At 34.8% G+C, this 27009-nt stretch overlaps 1 protein-coding gene across 1 annotated transcript in view; it reads right to left on the bottom strand.

Moving 5' to 3' along the window:
• CFAP54 (cilia and flagella associated protein 54) overlaps nucleotides 1–27009 on the bottom strand; it is a 105531-nt gene that overhangs the window by 35040 nt on the left and 43482 nt on the right. The window contains exons 25-46 of the mRNA XM_042889930.1: nucleotides 24628–24775; nucleotides 22983–23138; nucleotides 21876–21998; nucleotides 18580–18714; nucleotides 18120–18216; nucleotides 16659–16748; nucleotides 16269–16395; nucleotides 15221–15326; nucleotides 14157–14305; nucleotides 13187–13417; nucleotides 12633–12775; nucleotides 11980–12155; nucleotides 10971–11198; nucleotides 10544–10767; nucleotides 10310–10445; nucleotides 8260–8374; nucleotides 7081–7233; nucleotides 6369–6563; nucleotides 5572–5659; nucleotides 4928–5134; nucleotides 3289–3355; nucleotides 740–922 (exon numbers count right to left, since the gene is read on the bottom strand). Coding sequence (XP_042745864.1) covers nucleotides 740–922; nucleotides 3289–3355; nucleotides 4928–5134; nucleotides 5572–5659; nucleotides 6369–6563; nucleotides 7081–7233; nucleotides 8260–8374; nucleotides 10310–10445; nucleotides 10544–10767; nucleotides 10971–11198; nucleotides 11980–12155; nucleotides 12633–12775; nucleotides 13187–13417; nucleotides 14157–14305; nucleotides 15221–15326; nucleotides 16269–16395; nucleotides 16659–16748; nucleotides 18120–18216; nucleotides 18580–18714; nucleotides 21876–21998; nucleotides 22983–23138; nucleotides 24628–24775 — 3277 coding nt within the window. The remainder of the gene's footprint in view (nucleotides 1–739; nucleotides 923–3288; nucleotides 3356–4927; nucleotides 5135–5571; nucleotides 5660–6368; nucleotides 6564–7080; nucleotides 7234–8259; nucleotides 8375–10309; nucleotides 10446–10543; nucleotides 10768–10970; nucleotides 11199–11979; nucleotides 12156–12632; nucleotides 12776–13186; nucleotides 13418–14156; nucleotides 14306–15220; nucleotides 15327–16268; nucleotides 16396–16658; nucleotides 16749–18119; nucleotides 18217–18579; nucleotides 18715–21875; nucleotides 21999–22982; nucleotides 23139–24627; nucleotides 24776–27009) is intronic.

Here is a 27009-nt window from a genome sequence, read left to right as displayed (position 1 = left end):
ACAAAATGAGCTCTGGTAAAGAAAGGTGGTAAGAATCATCAACCAGAGACAAAACAGACACTTTGCCTGAAGTTCCACAAGAAAGCAATCCAGTGAATGGTTTGCTGACAAAAAGGAGTAACATGTTGTCACTTCACCTCCTCTCTAGCCTCTCTTCCATCTCCACCTCCAAACCTGTCCTTCTAGTCACACAATCTTATCCCCTCGCACTGGCTCTGCCACTTGTAGGACCTTTATCTAAGTGGATTCATCTCATTAAAACAGCAGCAAACTATCTGTACATATATATTACTGTTTTGATTCAAAGGTGTTGTTTTGGGTTTTTTTTTTCCAGCTGAGAGTTGATTTATAACTGTATCAAATTGACAAGATGTAAGAAAAAAAGATGTTGGACCATACAGGCGCAAATAGGAACGGATACAGAACTGCCCCTTTTCAGTACTAGTAAGCAACAGAATCTATTTATTCCACTGTATGGCACTGCACCCTTGAAAGAAGTTAGATTAAACCAGAAGAGGTCAGTCATCAAATGAAGGCAATGGCCCCATGATCAACATAAGAAGGAAAGTATAAAAGCAGTCCATACAGATTAATAACAGAATGTGAGAAAGTTGCCATCAAGCATAATGCAGAGATATTTTAGTAGAGCTTCCATGGTTTGTCATAAATACATCCAAAAATGTGATAAAATGTTATAAACTTATAAATAAATAAATAAATGCTATTAAATTATACTTACTGTTAAATTTTGCTTTGCACAGTGCAGTTCAGACATAAGGAAATTCAGACTTGCAACTATGGTGGAGATGTCAGCTCTGTAGCGATCAGAGAACAAGTCAATTCCAGGAATAAGCACATGTGTTTCATATTGTGCAAAGTCACAGTCAGATGTGGGATGTGGAAGAGAGGCCCCAAACAGAGTCTAAAAGCAAAAGCAATGAACTATATGTAAAAAGAAGTATAGTCATTAGGTGAAACATTAAGAATCTCTAACTCCTGAGACTCATAAATGACTTCATAAATGAAACTAAGTCAATGACAAAGTACCTAGTTGTTTCAGGATGAAAACAGGAAAAATACACATTTCTAAATGATTACTGATTTGTATGTGAACTTGATGGAGAAGAAAAAAAACAAGAGGCTGTAACAAATTTATGGGCAGCATTTCATGGCACAAGCAGAAATAAAAAAACTGATTTAGGTGCAGAAAAATAATCATGAAAGATTCTTTAGCAAGCGCTCCCCAAGCAATGAGAAATCTCCCTAAAAAGCCAATGGCATTTCTCTCAGATTCCTAGTGAAAGTATCCCAAATAAACCTTTTGAAGTATTGGAAAAAAACTAGTAAGTCACTAGGGGTTCTTAAAGACTCATTTGATAATGCTTAGGATAAGATTCTGATCAGCACACCGAAATAATACAGTGATGCATTCAGACATCTCCACAATCAAGGAAAATACCAAGGAAAAATTCACTGCAATGAGTTTGGAGAAATATTCAACCTCCTTATCAGTACACAGATGTTTCATGCAAATGTCTTCTATCACAAGAAGAAAATATTTTTCTTCCTTTTTTTTTTTTTTTTTTTTTTTCTTAAGCTAAGAGCAGTAGTTTGATTTTACTTACCCTTAAGCACTTGCTCAGTCATCACCTCAGTCATTACTTCTGAGACACACTATTTAAGTCCAATTAGAGGCTGGTTAAACCTTGGACATATTGCATTTAGGGTCATTCTAAATAAAATGTATTTCAAATTGTATATAATAGCACATTTCCTCTAAAATATGCCTAAACTAAATGAACTATGTACTGTCATCTTTCTGAATTAATAAGTACCCTGCATACTATAAAAACTGTAGGAAGCAGTTTCCATTTTGCCACTACCTCTGTGCCATATAACCTGACCAGAGTGTACTAAAATATTCAGCCTTTATCTAGGTGTAGCGCAGCTTAAGTGATATAACTTAAACATTCATCTCTGTGAAGGCAGGAACATCAACATTGTCTCTGATGTTGGATATTCCTTCCCTGTTGTGTTTATCATATCATAGTTAACAAAGACACGCTAGACAGACACAGTCAGATCTCAGATATTAAAAAGCCTGAAGTCAATACCAGAGATGGAATTTAAATAAGGTTTAAAAGATCTTTCCACATCACAGAACAAATTATGGGCTTGAACTTGGCAAAGTTCAGTAACTTGATTGTATTTTTCAAGACTCTCACCCTGCAAGGTGCTCCTATCTCAATTAATATCAGTCTCAATTTTGTCAAGTCACAATTATTTCTACCATTATATAGCCGTAACAAACTGTTAGTACTATTTTTGTCAGGAGGAATCAAAATTGTTCAGCTTTGTACCACCTGCAATTTACAGAGCTAGAAGCTAATCATAATTCTCCTATACATCTGTTTCTTCAACTTGTTCTCCCTTTGCTGAAATTAACAAGGCTTAAATACGACCTAGAATAGGTCACACAGTCACAATCACAGCGGGCGCGAGATGTTAGAAACTGGCAGAGGTTTGCTTCTGTAGAGGCCAACTGACTTCCTGTTGCAGCACTGAGATGAGTTAGCATTGACCCCAGTGGAGTCAGACTGACAGAATGCCTGCAATTATTTTTTTCCAATATCACTTCAATTACTGATGTTTTAAAGCCTCATTTTAGAAGTAAAATGAAACACTTCTATTTCCTCCACAGTTTGTTCCTGAAAGCTTGCAAACTTAATTTTAATAAGCTTATTTTCTGAGTAAATGAAATTAAATCATTTTGATTACCCACTACTTCTAGAGCAAATTTCTTTTGTATATTAATAATATAAAAAAAATACTTCTCCATGCTAAAGAACATCAAAAAAATGTTTTTCTAAAGAGTCTGTTCTCCTGTTTGAAAATGTATGACAATCTGTGAAGACTTTGTTCAATGTACATCATCTCAATGACTGAGTATCCTGTTGATACTATCCACTTCTTCTTGAGCAAAACACTTCAAAAGATATATATTTGACTGCCAAATACTTTAGTCATCTTCACTTTTCAATATTTCTTTGTTTCTTGGACAGACCCATGTCTTATTGAAGTGATAATTTTTAGGATTTAGAATCGGAATATTTTTAAAAACAGGGAATAAATACATCTAATGTGCATAAATTGTCAGTTACCTCTGATCTCCAGTTTTCTGTTACAATCAGAATGAGAAAAGAAATATTATAATAGGATGTTACTGAGATTTAAATATTAGAAGCAATTTGTCATCTTTGTGAATTCTAACTGAAATTGTATGCTTACCTTAAAGAGTATAGCAGAAAAGTGGCAATATTTAGTTCTTAATCTCACATTTGATGTTGTTATATACCTAAAGTACAACAAATAATAAGAGATATTAATGTGTCCATCAATATAAATTATTTAAACCCTTTTTTTAATGTGGTATAATGATGATACTAACACAATCTGGATGTTTTCCATCTTGGAAAACAGCTGCCTCTTCTGTAAATAGGTGCTCAGCCATGTCATGTAAAGAAAGAATCACCTGACCAAAGGCATACCTAGATAAAAGGAGTTGTCTAGACTCCCTTTAAAGTTATGAAAGAAAAACATGCAATTTAAGAGCAAAATTAATCTCATCTCAAACTAGAAAGATAAAGCATGTTTATAAGGTTTTCTTTCCATAAGGGAAGCCTAGCACACGTGGAATTTCAATGGTGGCTGTTCACCTAGATTAAATGAAACTCACACACTACCTCACCAGTTTTAAACCATCATGGTAGCAGGGTATTGCTGTGATCCACAATATTCAGAATCTGTAATGCAATACTAGAGTCCTCTAATGCGCATTTTACAGTCATAATAAGTAATTACAGAAAGAGCAACTTCAGGATGGCTAACAGCCCAATGTGTGTCTGAGAAAAGATCTACCTAAAGGAGAAGCTGAGAGGATACTCCATCCAGATCCCTACTAGGATTTGGAATGGATATAGAAGAAGTAGAGTCATAGTATAAAGTGCAGCAAACATGTACCACAATCACGTTAAGAGGTAGCTCAGGATTGGGTCCTGCTGTGTGCCTGAGGCTGCACCACAGCTGAGAATGAGAAGAGCACATAGGGGTTTAGAATCTATATAAACTGATTCCTTTTCATAGGAGTGCTAATTCTGTGCTGCACAATGCCATTTCATGCTGAAATACCCATGTTAATGCTTTCAAAAGTACTTTGGTTTACAGATATTTTTCAGTGCTATTACTAGGACCTGCTTGCCAGCTAACAACAGTTCACTTAGATAAAGCTCTGCCTTTTCATGGGTGTAACGTTTCTAAGGTCACTTGGAACTGGCTTAGATAATACTTCCAAGTTTTAGATTTTGTACATTTTATATAATACGTAATATATTGAGGAACAGCTCAGAGTTACATCCATAGTGTTTTACCAGCAGCCAAGCAGCACTGGACTGAAATGTTTATTGATGGCAGACTTTCATACAGTAACTCAAATTTTATTTAGTTGTAATTCACCAGAAAATGAGTACTTTAGGCAGCAAATCTGTCCTTAGGATACATTAATATTTAATGCATACAATGTCTTGGGGGATGTGATATTTCAATTGAAAATCAATAAGACTGTGAAATCCTTGTGCTTATGACTCTTTATCATTTTGTTTTATTTCCAACATCTCTCCATATAATATACAGCTGCAATTATGATCAAAGATGAGCACTACAGGAAAGGGAACAAACACTATTCTCCAAAAGAGGAACTTTCTTCTTGAAATTTTTTTTCTTCTTTTGTTGAGTATTTTTTACAGCAACTCTCTAGTATTTTAATTTAATTTCAAGTTGCCAAATGTCCTGGATGAGCAGTTCTTTTAAAATATGGAAGAAATACATACACCTACATAGATATTTACAGATATAATAACAAAATACTTACTGAGCTATCTTAGCTACTAAAACTGCTGCATGCAAACATCCCCAAATTCCAGCCTGAGATAAAAATTTCTGACTAATATCAGTAGATCTTCCAACCTCAAAGCACTCCATAGCATTTTTTGGAAAGCCTAAGTCTTGCCAGGTGTTAAGAATATCAGCAATGTTGAGTGTTTCATCAAGGGCTTGACACCAATGTTTAAAAGCAGCTCTGTAACACATAAAAAAATTTACTCATCATATCGCTGACATTTTCTAAAGCAGAAGATAAGACTAGATTCATATTAGCTCCACTGTCCAAGTTATAACTAATTTTGATTAGGTCAAAAGCAGAAATATAGGTTTGACGGAAAGATACCATTCCTGGCCAACATGTTCATTTGGACATTTACTAAGATTACACTGACACAAGATAAATGTTACCTCCTAAATACACAGCAGTGCTTAATCTTACAATTAGCCAGCAAAGAAAGATAAACCATTGCCAGAGAAAAATCTCTCAAAATATAGCTAGTAGCGAGATAGATGAAAGAAGTGATACAGATCTCAAAACAGCACAGGAACTTACAAGACAGTTTGTATGAGTAAGAATGACAATTTAAAAAAAAAAATGAATCTATGCTTCTTTTTAATCCAAGAATTATGTACCTTTTGTTTCCAGCAAAAAAGTGAAGATTTCCAAGTTCGTGTAGAGCCTGAACTTTGAGGTCTCTCTGGTTGTTTATTTCAAGGATTTCTGTTATTCATTATATAATGAAGAAGAAAAAAAAAATCATCACACCATTAAGTCAGCTACTGAATCTTGAACTAATTTTGCATAAAAAGTAGACATGCATTGGCATGCAATTCATTGCATAAATACATTTTAAAGATTTACTAAGCTTGTATATTATGTCTTCAAATGTATAATTTCTTATTTCTACTAAATCTAAAAACTAGATTACTACATATTTACAGATCTGTTTACCTAAACTGTTGTATTTTTTTTTTCACTGACTGAGAAAACATTCTCAAGCTGAGCTGTAAATATATGAGTAAAGCATTATTAGCAAGTAATATACACACAAACTAACAGGTTCTCATATTCCAATGTAAAGAGCACAAAAGATCTGCTTCCTAGGGAAAAAATATATATACAGTGAAATTAAAATGACTTCTTTGAACATGACAGATTTTTAATTTGGGATCAATCAGTGTGACACCACAGAAGTAATAATTTTTCATAAGAAAAGACACTGTAGAGGTGACGGCCAACAAATGCTTTGTTTTGAAGCTAATATACATTTTCAGAATTAAGAGAGAAGCTTTTGTACTTCTGGTGACCATTTTCCACACAGTTATAGCTTTCTGATGGAGGAAACACTGGAATAAACAGATAGTGAGCCCAAATAAGTAGAAAGGTGGTAAGTGTTAGCAGTAAACGGAAATTTATAAAAAGCAATTACCAATTGTTTGTTCATAGGAAGAGACAATTAATGAAAGCTGTGACTGTGGTATTGGTTTACTCTCAATGCTACTGGAGAAATTAAATTTTTCTTGAGAAGGGTCACTCGGTGTTGGTAGAAACGCCAATTCGGCTCCCACGTTAAATTCCAGCCTTCTATTTGGAGAGATTTGACTGATTGTTCTTCCAACATTTTCTAGATCAGGAAAGAAATTTATATGAACAGTTCAGTAAAGTACTGTACTATTTCTAATACCAAAAATATTTCCATGTTGCGTTATTCAAAGAAATACATGATTCCTTTGTGCCCTCTTTCAATCTAGTTTCCTATGTTCTGATTCTGTCAGTGTGTCTTCTAATCAAGCTCATTGGTCATAACTTATTGGGGAGCACATCAAAATGAAAATGCAGGGCCACGCAGAGAAAATAAGCTTGATAAGAGCTGCCAGTCAGTACTCCAATGGAGGTCTGACAACAGAAAGACAAGTTACATATTTGTATGAGAAAAATTTTTATCATCCAACTGAGAGGCACAAATCATGTCAAATCCAGCTTAATACCTGCATTTAAAGAATTTCATGCATAATATTATATGTTAGTTCTGACTCTCAATAATGATTATAATTCATTTTTTAAAGAACTGTCTTCTGCTCTGTAATATATTAACTGCAAACACACTTCACTGCTGAGAAACACTTCAATTAAGTACTCACCTTGTGTGTACGCAAGAAAAAGTGAAAGCAGTTTTCTGCTGTGTCTCAATGTTCTGCTGTGATATTTAGATTTTTTTAGAGTTTCTCTAAAACATTTCAGTGTGTCGTTTACATCAAGAGGTACATGAACTATGGGTTTAATTTGAGTGCCATCTAAAAGAAATTAACAATTACGGAGAATAATTTTGGTATAAATAAACATCTAGTTTTAGGAAAGCAACCCATACATGCACTTATATTCCATAAACTAACACCAAAATTATCTTAATGTAACTGTCACTTTTGTTTCCTGTTGGATTATGAATTATAGCAAAATACTATCAATCAAGAACACCACTTCTGAGCATTTGTGTCCTTTTCAGTGTTAAACTGTCACATGACATCTACATTCCATGAATTCCATGCATCTCAAGCTGATATCTCCTCTTTGGATTCTGATGTCTTCAGTATGGGAGCAAATATTTATTTACAACTGGTGGTCTTGCTTACTACTGTAGCTTCCTGTAGCTTCTACATACCAAACCTGTCAGCTGGCATGCCCTCTCCACTGCATGCATAGTATTATCTACTCTGCAGCATTATTCACCATTTAATGACTTTCCTTCACTGAATTGCACACAAAGCCTTCTGTGAAATGTCCTGACATCTCTGTAGTATGAGGAGCTACGTTTTACAAACTTACATTAGTAATTAAAACATTTTAATCCTGACTGGAAATAACATCCTTACATGTAAAAAAGGCATTCCATCACTTCATAATTTATCTCAATTTTTGTGTTGTTTCCACCAGTAACAGTGAAGGTTTCACATTAATTTCTGGGTATGTTGCTTGATATTCAACAACAACTTCAGAAAACTGAGCAAAGACCACCAAGCTTACTTAACATCCTGTGGCCATCTTGCAGCTGGACAACAAATGCTCTTCTCTGCTTTCAAATGCAGTCTGAACATATTTGGAAAAGTCTTCACAGCATTATTATCCAATCAAAATATCAACAATAATAATTTAAAGACCATGCTGATCTTATATTCAAAGAAATATATTATAAGAAAATAAATAAAAAAATAAAAATTAAAAAAAAAATAAAAAAAAAAAACAAAATCCAGATGGATTAAAAAAAAAAAAAAAATAAGCTTTTGGGAGAAAACATAACTCATGACATTGAAACGTGCTCTGACCTGCATAATCTTTTTTCAACTCAGGATAGAAAAAGCAGTCGGGAAAGATCAGTACACTAGCAGAATAGGCAACAGGTAGCTGTAGATTCTTCCCTATATAATCTCTGCAGCTCATCTGAAAAACAAGTTTACTTTCATAATCACTGAACAATATTTAGAAAAAAAAACAAATGTTTCATGTTTATAGTTAAACATCTAAACAGTCATACATCACAAAATCAAAGATGACTAACTTACAGAAATACTAATGACTCATTACTAGTACCCAGGTTAATAAGAGGGAAAATATTCACAATATTTAAATAGTAGATATATCATCTAAGTGTAAAATTTTGCATCTCAATTTTATATCTTCAGGGATCAGAGTTGGAAAATGTAAACAATTCATATTAATGAATTAAATTTCATGTAGTGTTTGCCATAATCATAAGCAAGCTATTGATACTCAGCAAACAAACACACTACCTTTCTTAATCTAGACAAACGCATGTTTGCAAATAACCCAGAAGTGTATGTATGCCTGAAGAGCACACTGCCTTTAAAGCACAATGTCATCCCGAGGAAGGATACCCAAAATAACTCTAAGCAAATAACAGGATCTAACCCTGTGAGAAAGGCAGATTTCCATAAAAGTGCATTTAGCTTCTATACTAAATGCTAATCTAGCATTTAGTTGTGTTGATGTAGCCACGTCACTTCAGGAAAGAACAAATCAATTCAAAGCTAGTTACAGTCTCCCTGAATAGCATTGCAAAATGTTGCCATACTCTTCATTTCTAACTTGATGCTGTCTTTTTTGAGCACTCCTTATTTTCTGTTAAAGGACATTAGCCTTCATTCTGTAAATTAAGATGTTTTCACAACTATGATTGCTTTTCCACGCTGCTTAGATCACAATGGTGTACAATCAGAATCATAGAATATCCTCAGCTCCCTTTGCAAGCCCTGAGTGCCTTCTGAATGCCTTGCAGGTATTATGCAGAAGTTGTCTCTAGGCAAGGCAGTGGATCCGAAACCCAAAACAAATTCAGAACTATGCCTAGTTGGATTTCCAAATTGCACTTTCCCCTTCTCCTTTGTGTCCTGTGTTTATATTACAGAATCACAGAATTGTAGGGGTTGGAAGGGACCTCCAGAGATCATCGAGTCCAACCCCCCTGCCAAAGCAGGTTCCCTACAGCAGGTCGCACAGGTAGGCATCCAGGCAGGTCTTGAACATCTCCAGAGAAGGAGACTCCTCCACCTCCCTGGGCAGCCTGTTCCAGTGCTCCGTCACCTCACTGTAAAGAAGTTCTTGTGCACATGTGTGCGAAACTTCCTATGCTGCAGTTTCCGGCCATTTCCCCTTGTCCTGTCTCCACTCGCCACTGAAAAGAGTCCAGCCTCTCCATTCTGCCCCCACACCTATTAGTTAACAGAAATTTATCCAAAATATAAATCATGCAACTTCTTAAAAATAAAGTTAAAAAAAAATCCTGATTTCAATAGGTAATTCCAGGAAAAAATGGAAGTAGGGATATCAGTTTAGTAAACATAGCCATGTCTTCTAGTGAAAGGAACATGCTGAGCGGCTGAGTTTTTTGTTTGTTTGTTTTAATAAAGTATTGCATTTTTTTTCTTGGTGTTGTCAATGCTTGAGATAACTTCATGCAATTAATTGAAAAGCAGTCTTCCAATGCAGAAAGAAAGCAATTTCTTTGATTTAATTTTAATTAATCACAAAGATTATGCGACATCCAAATAAATGTTTTTCCAGTTAAAAGAGCAGCATCAAGAACTAACATGAAATTAGATTTAGGCTCATAATATGGAATGAGTACATAATGCATGGAAGAAATGTTCTCTGGGTCAGCAAGTGCAGACCTCTGCTATTGTAGAATCATATCATGAAAGCCCTCTCATGCACTTCAATCCATTACGTTTATTAACTTATTTTAATTTTCTATTTGTGAACATTATGGAAAACCATATTAACCTGATCAGCGACCATATTTTTCTTTATTTTGTTGGCATTAACAGTTAGTACCCAAAAAAGATATCTGCGATTCACCTTATTTGCATTATCGGATAGATATTTTGTGAAATGAGATTCATGACTATCTGGGCCACTGAATTGCTGTATCCTTTCCAGTAGTTGCCTCTGAGCATACACCAGCAATGGACTCACTTGTTCTGTATATCTCTCACTGAAAGAGAAAGCAAAGCATAGTAATTAATCAAAATAATAATATGTCTAAATGTATAATGCTGCTTTTTAGTTTTTGTCAGAGTTGGTATAACTTACTGTGTAAATACATTAAACTGTACAGCTATGTGTACCAGTGCTTCCCATTTCTTCATTTGATACAAAAATTCTAATGTTTTAAGGATTAGATTACATATCCATTTCAAGTCAACCACATTCACATCATCCAAGGGAGACTGTGGATGGAGATTCGAACCACCGTTCTCATCAGTAATACCTCCTAAGCAACTGGGAATGCAGAAATCTCCTTCAGGCTCCACAATCTACAGCAAAAAAAAAAATTCTACCTGTTACTGTCAAAACTATTTTTGGGAGAAATCAAATTATAAAGATTAGAAAATACTGTGCTTGTCTGAAAACATTTATCAGAAAATAAGTTGGAGATATGAGGGTGTAAAAAAAGAGTAAGAAAATTGTCTCTACAGAAGGCATGAATATAAAGGGTATATTGTCTTTGTATTTTTACCTTAAGAGAATTGCTTGCTTGTAGTTCAGTTATCATATCAATAATCATGTCTGATGCCAAATAAAATGGCAACCAAACTGTGTTCCTAAGAAACTCCCTGGTAATGGGAAATGCATCCTTGTGGGAATGGGAATGGTTAGCAATTGACTGTGATTCTTGAGTACAGTTCCACAGTTCTCTGCATGCATTTTGAAGCAACGTCCAGTGGCCTCCACGGTGAGCAAGAACCTATGCATATTGTTCAGAATTATACTTTGGAAATACAGAAATGAAAAACTTCATTTTTTCACTGCAGAGCCTAGGCAGGATTAATCTTTCAAAATTACACTCAACAAATCATCCTTAGTAACAGATTCTTTCTCAAAATTTCAATTTATATAAAGCATTGCAAAAACTTAATTTGGAATTTTTTATGGAAGTGCTAATTAATAATTGTTGCTTCCGGTGTGAGAATAAGAAAACAAATTAATTCATATCACCTAAAATATATATTTTTTACTTGGTGTCAGGAAGGTTTATGGGAAGACTAGGCAGACTACTTTTCCTTTCAATCACTGGTCTTTCTGCTTATACCAGCAAGACATCCACTATGACCTATAAAGAGCAAAATGTGTCCACAAGTACTTGAGAAAGATTTAACAAACATGAAAGGGAAAGTTACAAAGATAAAGAAAAATAAAACACATATATGTTATTATATATTTGATAGGGATACATTATCATATCATATCATAGAATGGCCTGGGTTGAGAAGGACCACAATGATCATTTAGTTTCAACCCCGCTGCTATGTGCAGGGTCACCAACCACCAGACCAGGCTGCCCACAGCCACATCCAGCCTGGCCTGACATTTGATACACCGTACTTTGACATCTTGCTGAAGATGAGAAATCACCTTCAAAAAAGTTTTCTGAAGTGTCTTAGGATGTTTTACATGTAAAAAGTAGTAAGTTTTGTAATGCAGTGTTTAGTAGAAAGTAAAATTTTTAGTAAGAAAATATATCTTACTGCTGCTCTTCTTAAATGTAGAAAGATTTTTGTAAAATGGTCCAATAAAATGGTATCTGAAGGAAACTGCTTGCGTTCTTTGGGAGAAAGTGAGATGGATATTTGCATATCATTTGTCATTTGAGTTTGAGGTGAATCTCTTCCCCACAATTTAGTGTTGTGCTCAGAAGATCCATCTGAAGACAGAAAGTTTGCTGGTTAATAATGAGTTAAAGTTCTCAAAAACATAAGAAAAAAAATATATATTATCAGACAGCTAGGATTTTTGTGCCAGCTAAATGCTTCAGTATTAGGAAATGCCAAAGTTAGGGTTATCATATTTATAAGGTTATGATATTTAAAATATAAGATACTTTTACTTAAGAGGAGGAAGAAGCAGAAAGCACGGTAATGTGTACCAACTAGTTTTCAGCCTCAAAGCCAAAACACAACTAGTCCTAGAAGTTACCAAATTTAAGGAAGAAATCACCATTTGGCAAAATCATAAGCATCTTTCTTGAAGAAACTGAAGTCTCTTAAAAGGAGAAGTTATGAAGAAGGGGTTTTTTTTGAAAAAAAAAAAAAAAAAAAAAAAAAAAAAAAACTGTGATATGTGTAGAATTGTTTCATTATTTTATTCTTTACCAACTATCATTATCATTAAAAGTTCTTACATGTTTGTTTTTTGGTCAGCTCTGAAGGTGACTTCTCAAGAGGAAGAGGATTTGATGTTCTTCTGTTACTCTCCAGAGCTTCTCTCACCACTACAGTTCCAGAATTATTTAATGAGAATATCTCAGGATCCAGAATACTGTAACTGCAGAGTGGAAGAAAAGAGAATCAAAACTAATAATACAGAAGAATTTTTATATGAACACACACAAAATTCAGTTTCTCATAAGCGAGTTTTCATTGCTTTTTAGCTGCTTTAGCAACCAGATGAACAACAGTTGAAAGATACAAACAACCAAAACACACTGCAGAATATTACATTCCAAAACTTTCAGGAGACATAAAACCTGACCAGTCAAGTAAGCAATCAAAAATGTTCATGCCACCTGTCACACATGTCAAAATGTGTTAAACTGTAAATTCATTTCTATGTGGAAGATGAACTGTGTATAAGGCAAGCTGATTGATGATACTGTTATTCAAATCTATTTGTATTAATGGCAATAGTACAATAATCAACATTGATAGCAAACACAGATAAGTCATGAAGATATACCTGTCTTGATGACGTGAACCATAAATTCCAATGTTATATTGTTCTTCCAGCTTCTTTTTAAATAAGTTGTAGTGTGCAATTGCCAGATAAATATTCATCTGGGACCTCCAGGGCATCTCTTCAAGACATATCTGATGAAACTTCTTTTGGTTTAAGTAACTACTCACAATTGGTTTCAGCAGTACCACTAAGGTGTTGCGAGCTACTTTTCGTAATTCTTCTGTAAGATTCCTACAATAAATTTAAAAAAGCAGTAGCAAAAAAATGAAACTGTGTTTTCTCAAAGATCTAGAATCCTGAAGAATGATGAAATACACAGAAATATCCCATTATATATCCAGACTTGTATTTAACTCAGAAATCACATTTCTAGCAAAATGATTTTTGCTTCAGTCAAGAAAATCAATTCTGCTTTTCATCTTAAGGGTGCTTAACACACTCTAAATCCTACATTCTACGAACTTCAGTAAGATATTTATTTTAGTACTTAAAAGAGTTTAGTACTTAAAAGAGTTTAGCTCTATGTCTGAAGTTACTTATAGTTCAATCATTCAAACAGATTATTATACAAAATGCAGTGTGCACTTCACACAGTCTGCTCAGGAGATGAAGGATCTACTATTTTACTGTAAATTTGGATCATTCTTTTTATTGCTTTGTTTTAGCAGCTAACCACCCTCAATTTGAAGAAAGCATTCCATTTCAGATGTGGATGCTTGGATTTAATTTCCAGCCGCAGATTTTTTTGGTTGTTGTTTCTCTGCCAGACCAATTCTGCATGACCTGATATTTTCTCTTTATGAAGATGCATAATGACACTGTAGTCAAATCACATCTCAATTTTTTTCTTTTCGATAAACTATAAACAGGTCTCTTTAACATTCTAAAATAATTTTCTACCTTGTGTTGGTTTTTTTTTTGTATTTTTTTTCCCCCCTGTAAATTAACCTGACAGTTTATATTTATTTACCTTTGTGCTTCTGGAGATTTCATTATGTTTGGATGTTTTGCAAAATACTGTCTAAGAGTCTGCCTCTTTCTAGTAGCACTCGGGGTTTCTTTTCTTTGTTTCTTCAAAGCTGATGCTTCTTTCTTCTTTAAAGATGAGGTCTCCATACTCTTTGGAAAAAAAAAATCCTGTGACAATCTTAAATAAAATTCAAATATTTATTTATATCTATATTATCAATTACTTGAGGCATACAGCAGTTTGGCTTATGCAGTAATGTAACAGAACTGAAAATAAATTCTCAAATTGCTTTTCAAAACATGGCAGGTAAAGGAATTTTCTGTAAGGGATGTATCAAATACTGATACTAAGATCCAGACAGGTATACAAATTTTTTTTCATACGCCATTGTTTTTTATCTCAAAAATAATGTTTTTTGTTGTTGTTGTTGTCTTTTTTTTTTTTTTACTATTACAAATACTAAAAATCTGTAATGCAAAAACAGACAGAAGACTTCTCCTCATCTATCTGAGATGCTAGCAGCATTACAGCTTCACAAGAAGGTTATGAGGGGAAAACCTCTTCCTCAAAAATAATACAAATCCATTAGGATTTGTCTTAACTTGGAATAAAAGCAAAAAATGTCTTTTAAAGGAATTCTAAACAAAACACCAGTGAATGTCTGCAGAGGGAGTTAGTAATGAACAACTACTCAGAAAATGTACAACATACTGCACAAAAAAAAAAAAAGCCAAAGCTGATCTCTCTTTCCTAATGTGATGGTACCCAAGTCGTTTCATATTAACTTGATTTTCTAAAATGGGAAAATTAAAGCTTTCATTGATTTTGGAATTCAACACTCTGACTGAAATGTCCCACAACAGTTGGTCTTTCAGAGAAATCTAATGTGAACATTTCTTCCTGCGCAGAGGTTTACTGAGGGCTGGAGTTTATATCTCAAGTCTTAGCAATTACACATGTCTCCATCTGTAGGTTTTATAAGACAGCTTTTAAAACAATACATTTGTGCTTATAGCATTGCTGCCAAGTAAAGACAAACATGACTCTTAAGAAGTAAAACTCACTTTCTCCTTAATTCCTACAGTGTACTTCTTGGTGCCCTCAGGCTCACCGGGAGAGCTTGTTTTACATCTTGGAGTTTCGTTGATACAGAGAATGTGGTTGTTCCTCCTGACAAATAATAATGATAAAATTATCATCATCATGTTAAACTCCTTTGATATTTAAAGGGTTATCTTTGGGAACAGGTAAGGCACATGCAATTCATATTTCACTAGAGTTTGTAAATTCATCAGCTTTTCTTTCCTCCCATTCAGAAAGAGAAAGCGCTCACCATCAAAATTCTGATGAAATCTGAATTGGTAGGTAACATCTCACTCCTAACATGTAGCTATGGGAGACTGATGAGAAATTCCTTATATCCAATCCTCCAATCATTTTTTTGTTTGTTTAGTGGTTTGGTTTTTGTAATAGAAATTCCTGTTGCCTACAATATGTGAGAAGATCTAGAAGTAACACTTCCTACTTTATTAGCTTGGCCCACAGTGTCAGAGATGTTGGTGGTATGGCAGCAGAGATTGAGCCTTCCCACCAATATTCCATGAAATTTTGTTGCTGTGCAACAGACGGCAGCAGAGAGACAGTGTGACAGGGTGGTGTCTGAAATGGAAGTGTATATGAAGGAAAGCTGTGTCACTGAATTCCTACATGCAGAAAAAATGGCACCCACTGATATTCACTGATGCTTGCTGAATGTTTATGAAGCAAATACTGGATGTAAGCACACGGGAAGTTGTATTGAATGGGCAACATTTTTGCAACAACAATGCCATAAAGTAGTTGTTATAAACAGTGGGTCACCTCCACCAGATTGTTATGACTGTGGCATGCAGACTCTTGTTCATTGCTGGTGAAAATGCATAGCTAATAGTGGTGGCTATGTTGAAAAGGAGTGTTTCATAGCCAAGAATTTGTCCTATCAAATATTGATATTCTGCCCTTTGTGCCTGTTGTCATTTCCATGGACAGAGTGACCTACATGCAATTCACATTTTCTGTTGTAACTGTAACATGGATGAAACTAAGTAATAATTTAACCATAACAGGACCTACCTTTTCAAGTAAGTTTGCACATTTTCTGCCCATTCCAGAACACTGTGGAATTTCTCTTCATTCAGGATTTTGTGCAAAACTTGAATAAAGAACTCAAGAAAACGTGATTTCTTTCTGAATTTCATCACTGCAATACAGTAATAAAGAACTTTTAAGTATGTTTAAGTATTTTAGTTATTTAGTATTTAAGTTTTAAGTATTCCTCACATTTCTAAATGTGACCATATTAAAGATTTTTAAGCTATGTTTTAATTCATTCTAAATATATGAAAATAAAAAGATGAAAAGGTTTCTAAGAGTTTATTCCAAGCAGTAAGAAGATTGTTTTCTTGGAAACTATCTAAAGAAAGCAAGCCTTTACAACTAAAATAGATGCCAATTTTATCCTACCTTCTCGATAAGCAGTGTTTGATGTCCAACATGAAATTATGGGGTAGAGGAACAAAGGATCTTCCTGTCCTGCAAGCTCTGATCCACGAGCTACAGCAATAAACAAACAAAACCCATTCTGACAAATAGTGACAGTGTTCAACAGAAATTGTACATGGAATCATAACTGAAGCAAAATCCTTCTTTGGCACACTTTGCTTTTAAATGTCCCTGTCATCTAGAGAGAAATTCAGAAGTTTGCTCTCCTCTTCTAACACAAGCATCTGTGCTGCTTGGGCATTAAGAGCTTATGGATGAGACTGATGAACTTCCAGCTATTATGCTAATGAGTAAGTGTCTGGAGTTCACCACATGTCTTACAAAGTTCCACATATATCATTTATGAAGGAGATCACTTGTGCAGTAAGGAAATGTCCAGACTTTATTTTTAAAGATGTACAGAATGAACTTAACACATGATGCTATTAGCGACTAGCACACGTATGCAAATGCTTGCAAGTTCCATGGTTGAAAAAGATGAATGCAGCTAGTCCCTGAAAAAAGTAAGATTAAAAATGGACTCTGGAACAACCATTTGAGGTAGTGGATCAATAACTGCATCCTCCAGTGGCGACAGTCTGTTGTATGTAAATTGTGTGAAATCAAATACGACAGAGAAAAAGATAAGCAGATTTTTAATTATTTTTAGATCAAGCCACAACCTATATTAGTATTTTCTCCTATTTGACAAGTGCTACAAGATAGTATTTGAAACAAGCATTTTAACAAAGTAAAGTAATTCCCAAAAAATGTTAAATAGGAAAACATCTGAAATTTCAAACTGTAAGATTGCAATGTGTATGAAACATTTTGTTTTCCTCCATTTCCTACAAAAGATGCAGATTCAGCTGGTTTTCATCTTTCTCTTAGGTTATCATCAATGCAATAGTAAGTATTGATTCACTTTAAGGATACCCCACAGGAAGGCTTTTGCCAATATTTCTTTTCAACAGCATGCCCTACAAGCATGCTCTTTTTTCTAAATCACGTGTACATATTTGTAAGGATGGCTGTAAGCTTTGTTATTTGTTATGCATAGTCTCACCAGAAGGTTCTCGTATCGACTGGTATAAAATTATCCTATTTTAGTAACAGACCAGACTTCAGCAGTCAAGTGTTTGTCAGTTAATGACAACTCGTTCTTCTCTAACTGATAAACCCATTAGTTTAACTTTCTATTAAGTAAGAACGGAAGATTATTTTGTTAACTAATCAATGCAATTTTCAGTTAACTTACAGAATTCATTCATCCTGTGACTTGTCCTGCAGGAATGCAGGCATCACTGTCAGTAGCAAAAACAGAAGGATCAGAGGAACAGCAGTTTTGCATCATGGTTTTTATTCTGTTCATTACAGAAGTGCTTCCTCTTCCAGGACTTATGCATGTATACACAGAGAAGGTGGATGACAAATTGCACCCACCTGGTTGTGTCAGCCTTAGGAGATTTGATTCAAGAGCACTTAGATTTTCTGTTGCTTTTTCCATTGCAGCTAAATGGGATGTCTTTGCAGAAGTCTTCTGAAATATCAAATAATCAGCTTTTTTTAAAAAAAAAATAGCTTTTACCTAACTGAAAAGAGCACATCAAAGTGGAATTTGGATTCTATTCCAAATCTTCTAATTCTTTATCTTATATCTTAATATTGCTAACTCCTCTCCAGTTGAACTAAATGAGTCCCTGTACCTACTGCAGTCTGCAACTGGTCCTAACAGATGGCTACAAAAAGAAGTACTCAGCTGTCTGTACTCTTGGGAACTCCTACTCTACAACAAAACTCCCATTCCATACAATCTAAACAGAAAGTTAATAAATATGGTCTTTTAAATAAAAAAATAGCACATTGAGATAAAAGAAAAAAAAATGAATATCAGAGTAGTTACCTTAATTTTATGTGTTTCTTCACTTTCTGTAGCTCCTGACTGGCCAGGTGAGGTTCTTTGTGAGGAATCCAACAATTTTTTCCCATAGTTAATAATAATCACTGCTAGTTCATATTCCTTCAATGAACGTAGAACCTATAAGGGAATCATCAGTTACATTTCTTTTGTTTTGCATCACACATGTTTAATTATTATCTACTTACAGTTGACAAAACATATGAATATTATAAATAGACATTAATTACTTAATACTTAGATTTCCTTTAAGAAAACAACAGAACTATAAACCTGTAAAATATTTGGAATAACAGATAAACTGTTTATGCGTTCTACTTCTGCTTAGACTGTAGACTTAGGCTGTAGACTGTTCCTCAAAGAATAGAAACACTTAACAAGAAGTATCTATAGCAGTGCTTGACATTCTCCCTGTACTCCAGCAGTACTGCTATCAAAGAATATAAAAGGTAACTACATTATCCTCATTTATCTCTCTGGTATCAAGTGCACACTTGAACAACTCAACTGTACCAGTGAAACTTATTAAATAAAATGGAGTGGTGAAATTTATTTTGAAAAATATGAAGTTTGTAACTGAACATTATGGGTTATGTTTTTTAGGTGTTTTCATCTCCCTCGGTTCGAGTTTTAAAGGTCAAGTAATTCTACTATATGCACTGTAATTTCAAATTAAGATGTTTGGCTTTGGAATAGAAAATAATTGTACACAGCCTGACTGAAACTCAACAGAAAACTTTCTAAAATGGATTAATTAGAAACTTTTGCAATTAAATTGTTCTGTTTGCTGATCTGTATGCTATTCTGTCTCAATGCTGTCTCTAAGGAAAAAAAATCTGCTGTGCCAACACACAGTCATTTTATTTGGAAATCCAACTACAAACAAGCACTATATTAAGATTCCAAGAAAAAGAATCATCTTATATTGAAGGAATCAAAGTAACTAGTCTTGTAAAATATGTTGACCCTGGTAGGAAAAAAAAGAAAAAAAAAAAGAATCTTTGGGGACCGATAATAGATGTATAGAAAAAGTCACAAGGAAACATCTATATATCATATTATTGTTTCAGCTGTCTTAAAGATGGGAGTTATTTACGAATATAAGTATTGTACTTGTTGAGAACAGATTTTAACGTAGAAGTCTTAGCAGAAGCATCTTCACTGGTAGAACACTTACCAGTCATGGAATATTGTCTTCACTAAATCAGGATATTCAGGACATTTCAATAATATATATTTTTTCAACATATTAACTGAAGTCTAGCCAGAATACTATACATACACTGAAACAAGAGACAATGGGGCTTTGAAGTGCCTGAAAAGTTACTGAAAGCAGGGAGAGATATTGGATGCCTTATGGGTCAGACTTTTTTGATCCTGAAACCAGCTTTGCCTTGCTGCTTGAGTCACTTTAGCTTTATCTATTTGATATTTTGAATCGGCATTCAGGATTAAAGACACAAAAGAGAATCAATGACATTGGATATGTCATATCCACTCTCAAACAGATAATAATGAGTTCATCAGTTAGTTCAGCTCCAAAGAGATCTAGATAAGGAATGTTACGGCATGAAAGTTGTTTTGCAAACTGAGATACAAGGCGATATTTAAGAACATGCTTCCTCAAACAAGTGCTTTCTCAGATTTCAACCATCTGTTGTGAATGTCTCATTGATAGCCTCCAAAAAATCATCATATGACACCAAACACACTATTTTCTTGGAATTATTGATTCTACCTCTTAACGAATCTGGGCTCACTTTTGCAACAGCATGTCCTCCATTTGATAAGCTCCTAAATGCTGACAAGTCAGGGGTTCTATGATGAACAACCTTTCAGTACTAAGTTTGGAGATGAATATATAAATATTTCATAGTAGTTGCTTCTTTAGTCGTGATGCCACAGCAGTGATTCAGATACAACAGAATTACGTTTCCTAGTGCCACAAATCCATACTTCCAAAACTGTGACATTGAGTGGACAGCTCTGAGGTTACAGACAATCCTCTCCCAAAGCCCTTTCCCCATGGGCCTGAGATCTTCCTTTCAGCACAGGCCTGAGAGTACACTCCCTACCTGTGCTACACTATTGGAGTCCCAGTCACTAGCATACTCAAAATTCATGCCTGTGCTTGGCCATGGATCCACTGATCTGGACAGTTGACCCATGACCTAACTCCTCAACTTGATTCCAGACTGCTCCCATCATGGCAGACCCACCTGCTGGGCTGTGCCTGATCCCCACTACCTTCATGAGACCTGACTTTCCAACTTGACCTGCTTGCCACCACAAGCCTTCCCAATGACCTGTACCCCAGACTGAACCTGGCCACCACCTCTGGCCTGCCCCTCTCCTTGACTGGGGCAGTGGGCTTGGCTGGCGAAGGGTTGCCCTGCTGGCTTTCAGCTAACTTCTCAGCCTTCTTTGTGCCCTAACACTGCTCTCACAGCTGTGAAGCAATTAATTGTCAAGAAAACTGTATTAATTTTAGGACTTCATACATTCTTTAAATGTATAAATTTATTTTTCAAGCTGAGTACAGAGATCCGGCTCTAATAACAACTCATGTGAGGGCTCCCAAAAGCAGGGGAACCCTTCAAAGCAGCAGCCACAGTTCTGCTTCAGCATGACTTGTTGCTGAGGTGCACTCGGAAACAAAGGAAATCTATCTTGTTCAAGGTCATACATTCACCACAGCAGGTACTTTGACTCTGACATGGCTGTGATTAAAATATCCTACAAGTACCATGTTTCTCCTAATCTCACAAAACTTACTATCGGAATTATAAATGTCATCTACAGATATGTATTATATTTAAAAATCAACATGTTTATGTTGCTATCAACACATGGAATGAAATAGAAGAAAGTCTCTCATACCTAATTAGGAAATAAGACATGTATGTTAACCAAATTAAAACTAAAAATATGACCTCTTTGCAGTAAATACATTTTTAAATTTATATATATGTGCCTTGCTGAAAATAATATTACGTTAAATGTAAACTCACATGATCACATGAAATACAGATTTCATGTCAAGGACTAATAATTACTTTTTGTTTTGTGGAGAAATAACATTATTTTATTTAAAATTCTAAATGTCATTATTATATAAAATGCACTAATATGAAGGTGAGAATAAATATTTCCATACTATTTAATACTGCCAATTCTCTAAGACATCACACTGAAATATCTGAAGATATCACAGCTCTTTTTTTCTCCTGTATGAGAGAAGCTGTATCTTAAAGTTGTAAACACAATAATTTATAACATACCTTTGCTGTATAAAATGAAGTGCAAGCTATCATATGCTGAATACTCTCATAACAGCCTGCCTGTCTCCTCTGCAAAGTAGCACTTGGAATTTCTTGAAGGACAGCCAAGCACTTAATGAGAATCTGTAAATACAAGGGTTAAAAAAAGTTATGAATCTGCAACATAATTCCAAGTTTGTACTGTTCCAAGTTGTCTGTTCAGTGTATTGCATTTGATAGTAAACTTTAAAAATACTTTAAAATCTAGCAGCTATGATGAAATGCTTGCTCTACAAAAACTAATAATAAAATTTCCATTGAATTTAATAGTGTCAAAATTCCATCCACAGCCCTTTGATATAAATGACAAGTTCACACAATATCTTAGATATTAAATTATAGACACATGATGGATATTTTTGCTGATTTAATTAACATGAAATCAAAGAATGTTTAATTCAGTGAGATGACATACTCCTAGTAGAGGACTGCTTAAAAATATATTGAGCTGATCAGACTTTTAAAAGAAAGAAAAATCTTTTCAGTATGTTCTAAAAATAAACAAATGTTGCAAGATTCTTCTGTATCCTTGTCGAAACTAAAAAGCCTGGTGTTTTAGAAATGACAGAAAAGCATTCAGGTACACTGTTTTCAAGGAGAAGAGATTTGCTTCTGGAAGGGGACTTAAAACTATAGACTGTATTATCAAAACATTGAACAGCCTTCTTTTTGGAAGGACAAAATTGTACATAAACCAAACATTTGAGAGAGAGAGAGAAAACGCTGCTTTTCTTTCCTCAAAATTGTTATTTGCAAATGGCATACGAGTAGAAGTTGTAGCACATTATGGTTTAAAAATACCAATAAATCATCCTGAAGAAATAATCAATATTCTGCATTTACCTTAGCATATCAGAGCAGAACCTATGCAGCTCACATTGAACATGTGCACTAAGAACACATAAAACCAATAAAGGCTTTTGTTTCAGCAGCTTCTCTAGAAGTAGAAGCTTAGATATTTTGCTGTCTTACCATACACTCCATTTTAAGTTTAGATTGAATCACTATTTAAGTTTAAATTGAATCACGGGAGTTGGGTGTAAGAAGCTCTGTCTTAAATGCTCTCACCTGAACTACCGGCACTGCAGAAATCTTGTGATAAATAATTGGAGCAAGGAGACCATAGCATTGTACAACAGACTGCAGTGCGTAACTTGCATCATTCAAGAAATTACTAAGTTCAATTGCCACAGTCATTCTCTCACATTCTGCTAATCTAGCAACCTATAGGTGAAAAAAAATAAAAATATAAAATTGATTCAAATATAAATACCATTGATTAAAATCATTTAAAATCATTTCAGAGAGTGAAAGAAGACAGACGTTGGACTAGATGTCAGGAAGAAATTCTTTACTGTGAGGGTAGAGAAACACTAGAAAGGTTGCCCAGTGCAGTTGGGCTTCCCCTCCCTGGAAGCATTCAAGGCCAGTTGGGATGGGACTCTGAGCAACCTGGTCTAGAGGAAAGTGTCCCTGCCTATAACAGAGGGTTGGAACTAGAGATCTTAATGGTCCCTTCCAACACAAACCATTCCATGATTCTATGATTATTACAATTTAAGAAGCAGAGTACGCAGCAAGAAAGATAAAAAATCATTTTTTAAAAATGATCATTTAAAAATCATGCAATCATAGAATTACTAAGATTGAAAAACGCCAAAGGCCTCAAAGACCATCTAGTTCAGTTGTCCACCTACCGCCAATATGTCCACTAAATCGTGTCCCTAAGCACTACACCTTCCCTTTCAGTTAACACCTCCCGGGAAAGTGACTCCATCACCCCTGTGGGCAACCTGTTCCAATGCATTACCTCTCTTACAAAGAAGAAATTTCCACCCAAACCTCTCCTGGTGCAACTTCAAGCCATTCCTTCTTGCCCTGTCACTGTTACGTGGGAGAGGAGGTGATCTCCACCAATGAATTTTCAGTTAGAAGTATATAAACAAAAGCAACTGCATTAGCGATTCTAAAAGAAACCACTTGTCTTGAATTAATTTTGCCCTCCGAATTTATCAATACAATGCCTTGATAGCTATCCTCATAGTGGCTGGAGCAGGAATTTCACATGCTAAGATCTCTGAGTAGGTAAGGGAAAGACAACAACAACTTCCAATAATCTGCTACAGTTGTTGTACATGTGAACAGATCCAGTAAGGCCATAGTACAACTGAATACTCAGTATGTATAAGAGACAAACAATTAGCTAAGAGTGGAACAGTAATAGAATAATACAGAAAGCAAAAAAAATAGAAACTTAACATGCGTAAGACAGCCTGAAATAAGCAAAAAGAAGGTTAGCATATTAAAACCATGAAACTTTGTTAGAAGTTCAATAACAATGAAAATGTAAATTTTGAATAAATATTAAAAATTAAAGAACCTGGAAGCCAGTTTGTGGGACAAAACCAACAATGATTATACCTCTTTCATAAAACACAGCGTAACAACACTGAAGAAAAAAAAAACCTCCTCAGTTGGAATCACTGGGCTCTAGATTAGGATATTAATGAGCAAGTAACTACTCAGAATTTTTCCTCTAGGATGCAAAGTAACCAGGAGCAACTAAAATATTTCAGAAAGGAAGACAATAATGCAACAGAAAATGAAGTACTCTGCAAATTAAGACTAGTACATTGCAGAACTTTGGAATGATGAAATTATGCTCATCAGAAGGGAAAAAAAAATGAAGTATATTATTTCATGCTACACATACTTGTTCCTTATAAAGTATCTCATTGCAATAAATGGAATCACAGAAGAGTGCTCCTTCCATGATATTAATGTCACAAACAGCAAAAATATTCCTCAGAAAGAGATACAAGGTGATAGGAGAGGTCTGAGATATAGCCTCGAAACGTAACCTACAAAACAAAAAGGCAAAAGAATGGTAAAAGCAGGATGCTGATGATTCAGACACCTCATGCCTGAAATTACATTACATGAAAATGCAATCTTTAATAGTAGAATGATAGACAAAATGGATTGCTGTAGCTACTGCTGAAAATGAGACTTACACATAAAACTGAAAAAAAATTGCTTCATATTTCTACCTTAAATAAAAGGAATAAAGTTTATTTTCAAATTGTTGTCCTCCTTCTACTATACTAAAGTACCTTTTCCTTAGTAGGATCATCTGATACAGTGAAACTTACTTCGAATTTGCTTTGGAAACTTGGGATGCTATAGCTTACTTAACTGCCTTCTTTAACATGCTATTTTTCTGCACTGACAATGATGGATGCAGTTGTAAGGTACACTTCTGATATTAATAACAGACTCCTTTTCATCACTGAGGTCTGTATTACAAGTCTCAAAACGCCATTTTTTTTTCTTCTGCCTTTTTTTTTTTTTTCCTTTTGGTTTGTTTTGTGGGTGTTTTTTCTTTCCTAGGAGTAGGGATGTATTTGTCCTTTTTATTATTGTTTTTTTTTTTTTTTCCCTCTGTGTTGTTGTTATGTTACTTTTTACAGCAACAATTCCATCATTTTGAAGCATAAGAATCAAATTTCTACTTCTCCTTGACCACATTTCCTAAGAGAGACTAGAACTCAAAAAGGAATAACAAATAGACATATTTGCATATTTGACATTACCAAGATATTAACAGGGCTTCTGTCTGAAACAGGAATCTTCCTTTCCTTCCAGCTCCCTCTACTGTCTCTTTATGCTCCCTGTGCTGTCAAGTTAGTGTAGTCAATTTCCTAGCTACCAAGCAGTAAAACTGAAACTGTCTTGTTTCAGGTCCCATCATATAAGTTTGAGACACTATCCTGTTGTAAAAATCATATAATAATAATAATAATAATACAACTTAACTATCAGAAAAGCAAAATCCCTGACCTTTTTTTGCATTTAAAGTTTACTCTTTGTTTGAGCAGACTTTAATTCAAATGTTATTTTTATAGTAGTATGTTCTTAAAAGTAAAAAAAAAAAAAAAATAAAATGGAGAAAATGGTATATAATCAATAGATATCAAGATGTTATAATCACAATATAATCAAGAGAGTGAGGCAAAGTAGACAATGATAACAAAAGAGAATAAAATGGACGGCTTACCCTTTGACTGGGCTTACCACAAAACACCAACAGAGGTGATCTCCAAAAGAGATCCTTCCCCACTAGTAGCCAGCTCTCAAATAGGTCTAGGAGGGGTGCAGCCAGGCTCCACCCCTTCCGGCAGCACAGGTGAATTGCCTTCACCTGTGCTCCCCTGGCTGGCTCATGGCTCACCTCAGGTGATCAATCAGAGGTTCAGGCCGTGACTTAGTTCCCATACAAATGGTTAGGAAAAGAATAAGTAATGAAAAATAAGAAAAACAAAGTCATATTCACCTATGTAGACTGCAATTCCTGCATTGTTCCCAAACCACGGAAAGAGTTAAGACATAGATATAGTCATGGCATGGGATGTCTAGTGATTATCAGCCTGAGTCAAACAGTCCATGGTGCTGCCTGTAAATCCCCAACGTTACATCAAGACCATCACAGTCAACTTGCATGGCTGGTATCAGACACAGTGATAGCATTGATGAATACAGAGGAGATACACCAGAGATATGGTTGAACCCCCCATAACCCCACTTAGATGCATTACCTATAACATGACTCAAGCACATACAAACCTATACTATCAGCTCACATTCAAACAGCAGAGAAAACAGTGGGCTTTTATGCAAGTTTAACAAAGCAATACAGAAAAATCTCCAAATGTATTACATGCCTCACAACAGATGATTATTGGTTATTCTGTCTATAAGGTGTAAGTGGAGGCATTATGGTCAAACTGCTAAAAAATTGCCCTAATATCTGTTTCTTGAAACTAAGATCAATGTTTCACAGAACTATTAAAAACACATGCAGCAAGGATGCTTTTCGTTGTTATAGTTTCAGAACTGAGTCTGTCTGTTGAAACTGAAACTCAGAAGCTGCAAGATTAGTTATCTCCTTCACCGGGCTGCCAAAGCTTTCCTAATGAAAGAATTAGTCTTAGAACAATTCAACGCAAGCAAAGAGGATTATCTGCTATCAGATATGTTGATGTTAATTTATTATTAAATTATAAGCAGCTGACCAACATTTTAAAGTAATGTTTTT

This window comes from Lagopus leucura, unplaced genomic scaffold (assembly GCF_019238085.1).
Source record: "Lagopus leucura isolate 7727_CA_CO unplaced genomic scaffold, USGS_WTPT01 Super-Scaffold_100159, whole genome shotgun sequence".
Taxonomy (NCBI): domain Eukaryota; kingdom Metazoa; phylum Chordata; class Aves; order Galliformes; family Phasianidae; genus Lagopus; species Lagopus leucura.
The sequence above is the reverse complement of the archived record's forward strand: the minus strand, read 5'-3'. Positions and strand labels throughout refer to the sequence as shown.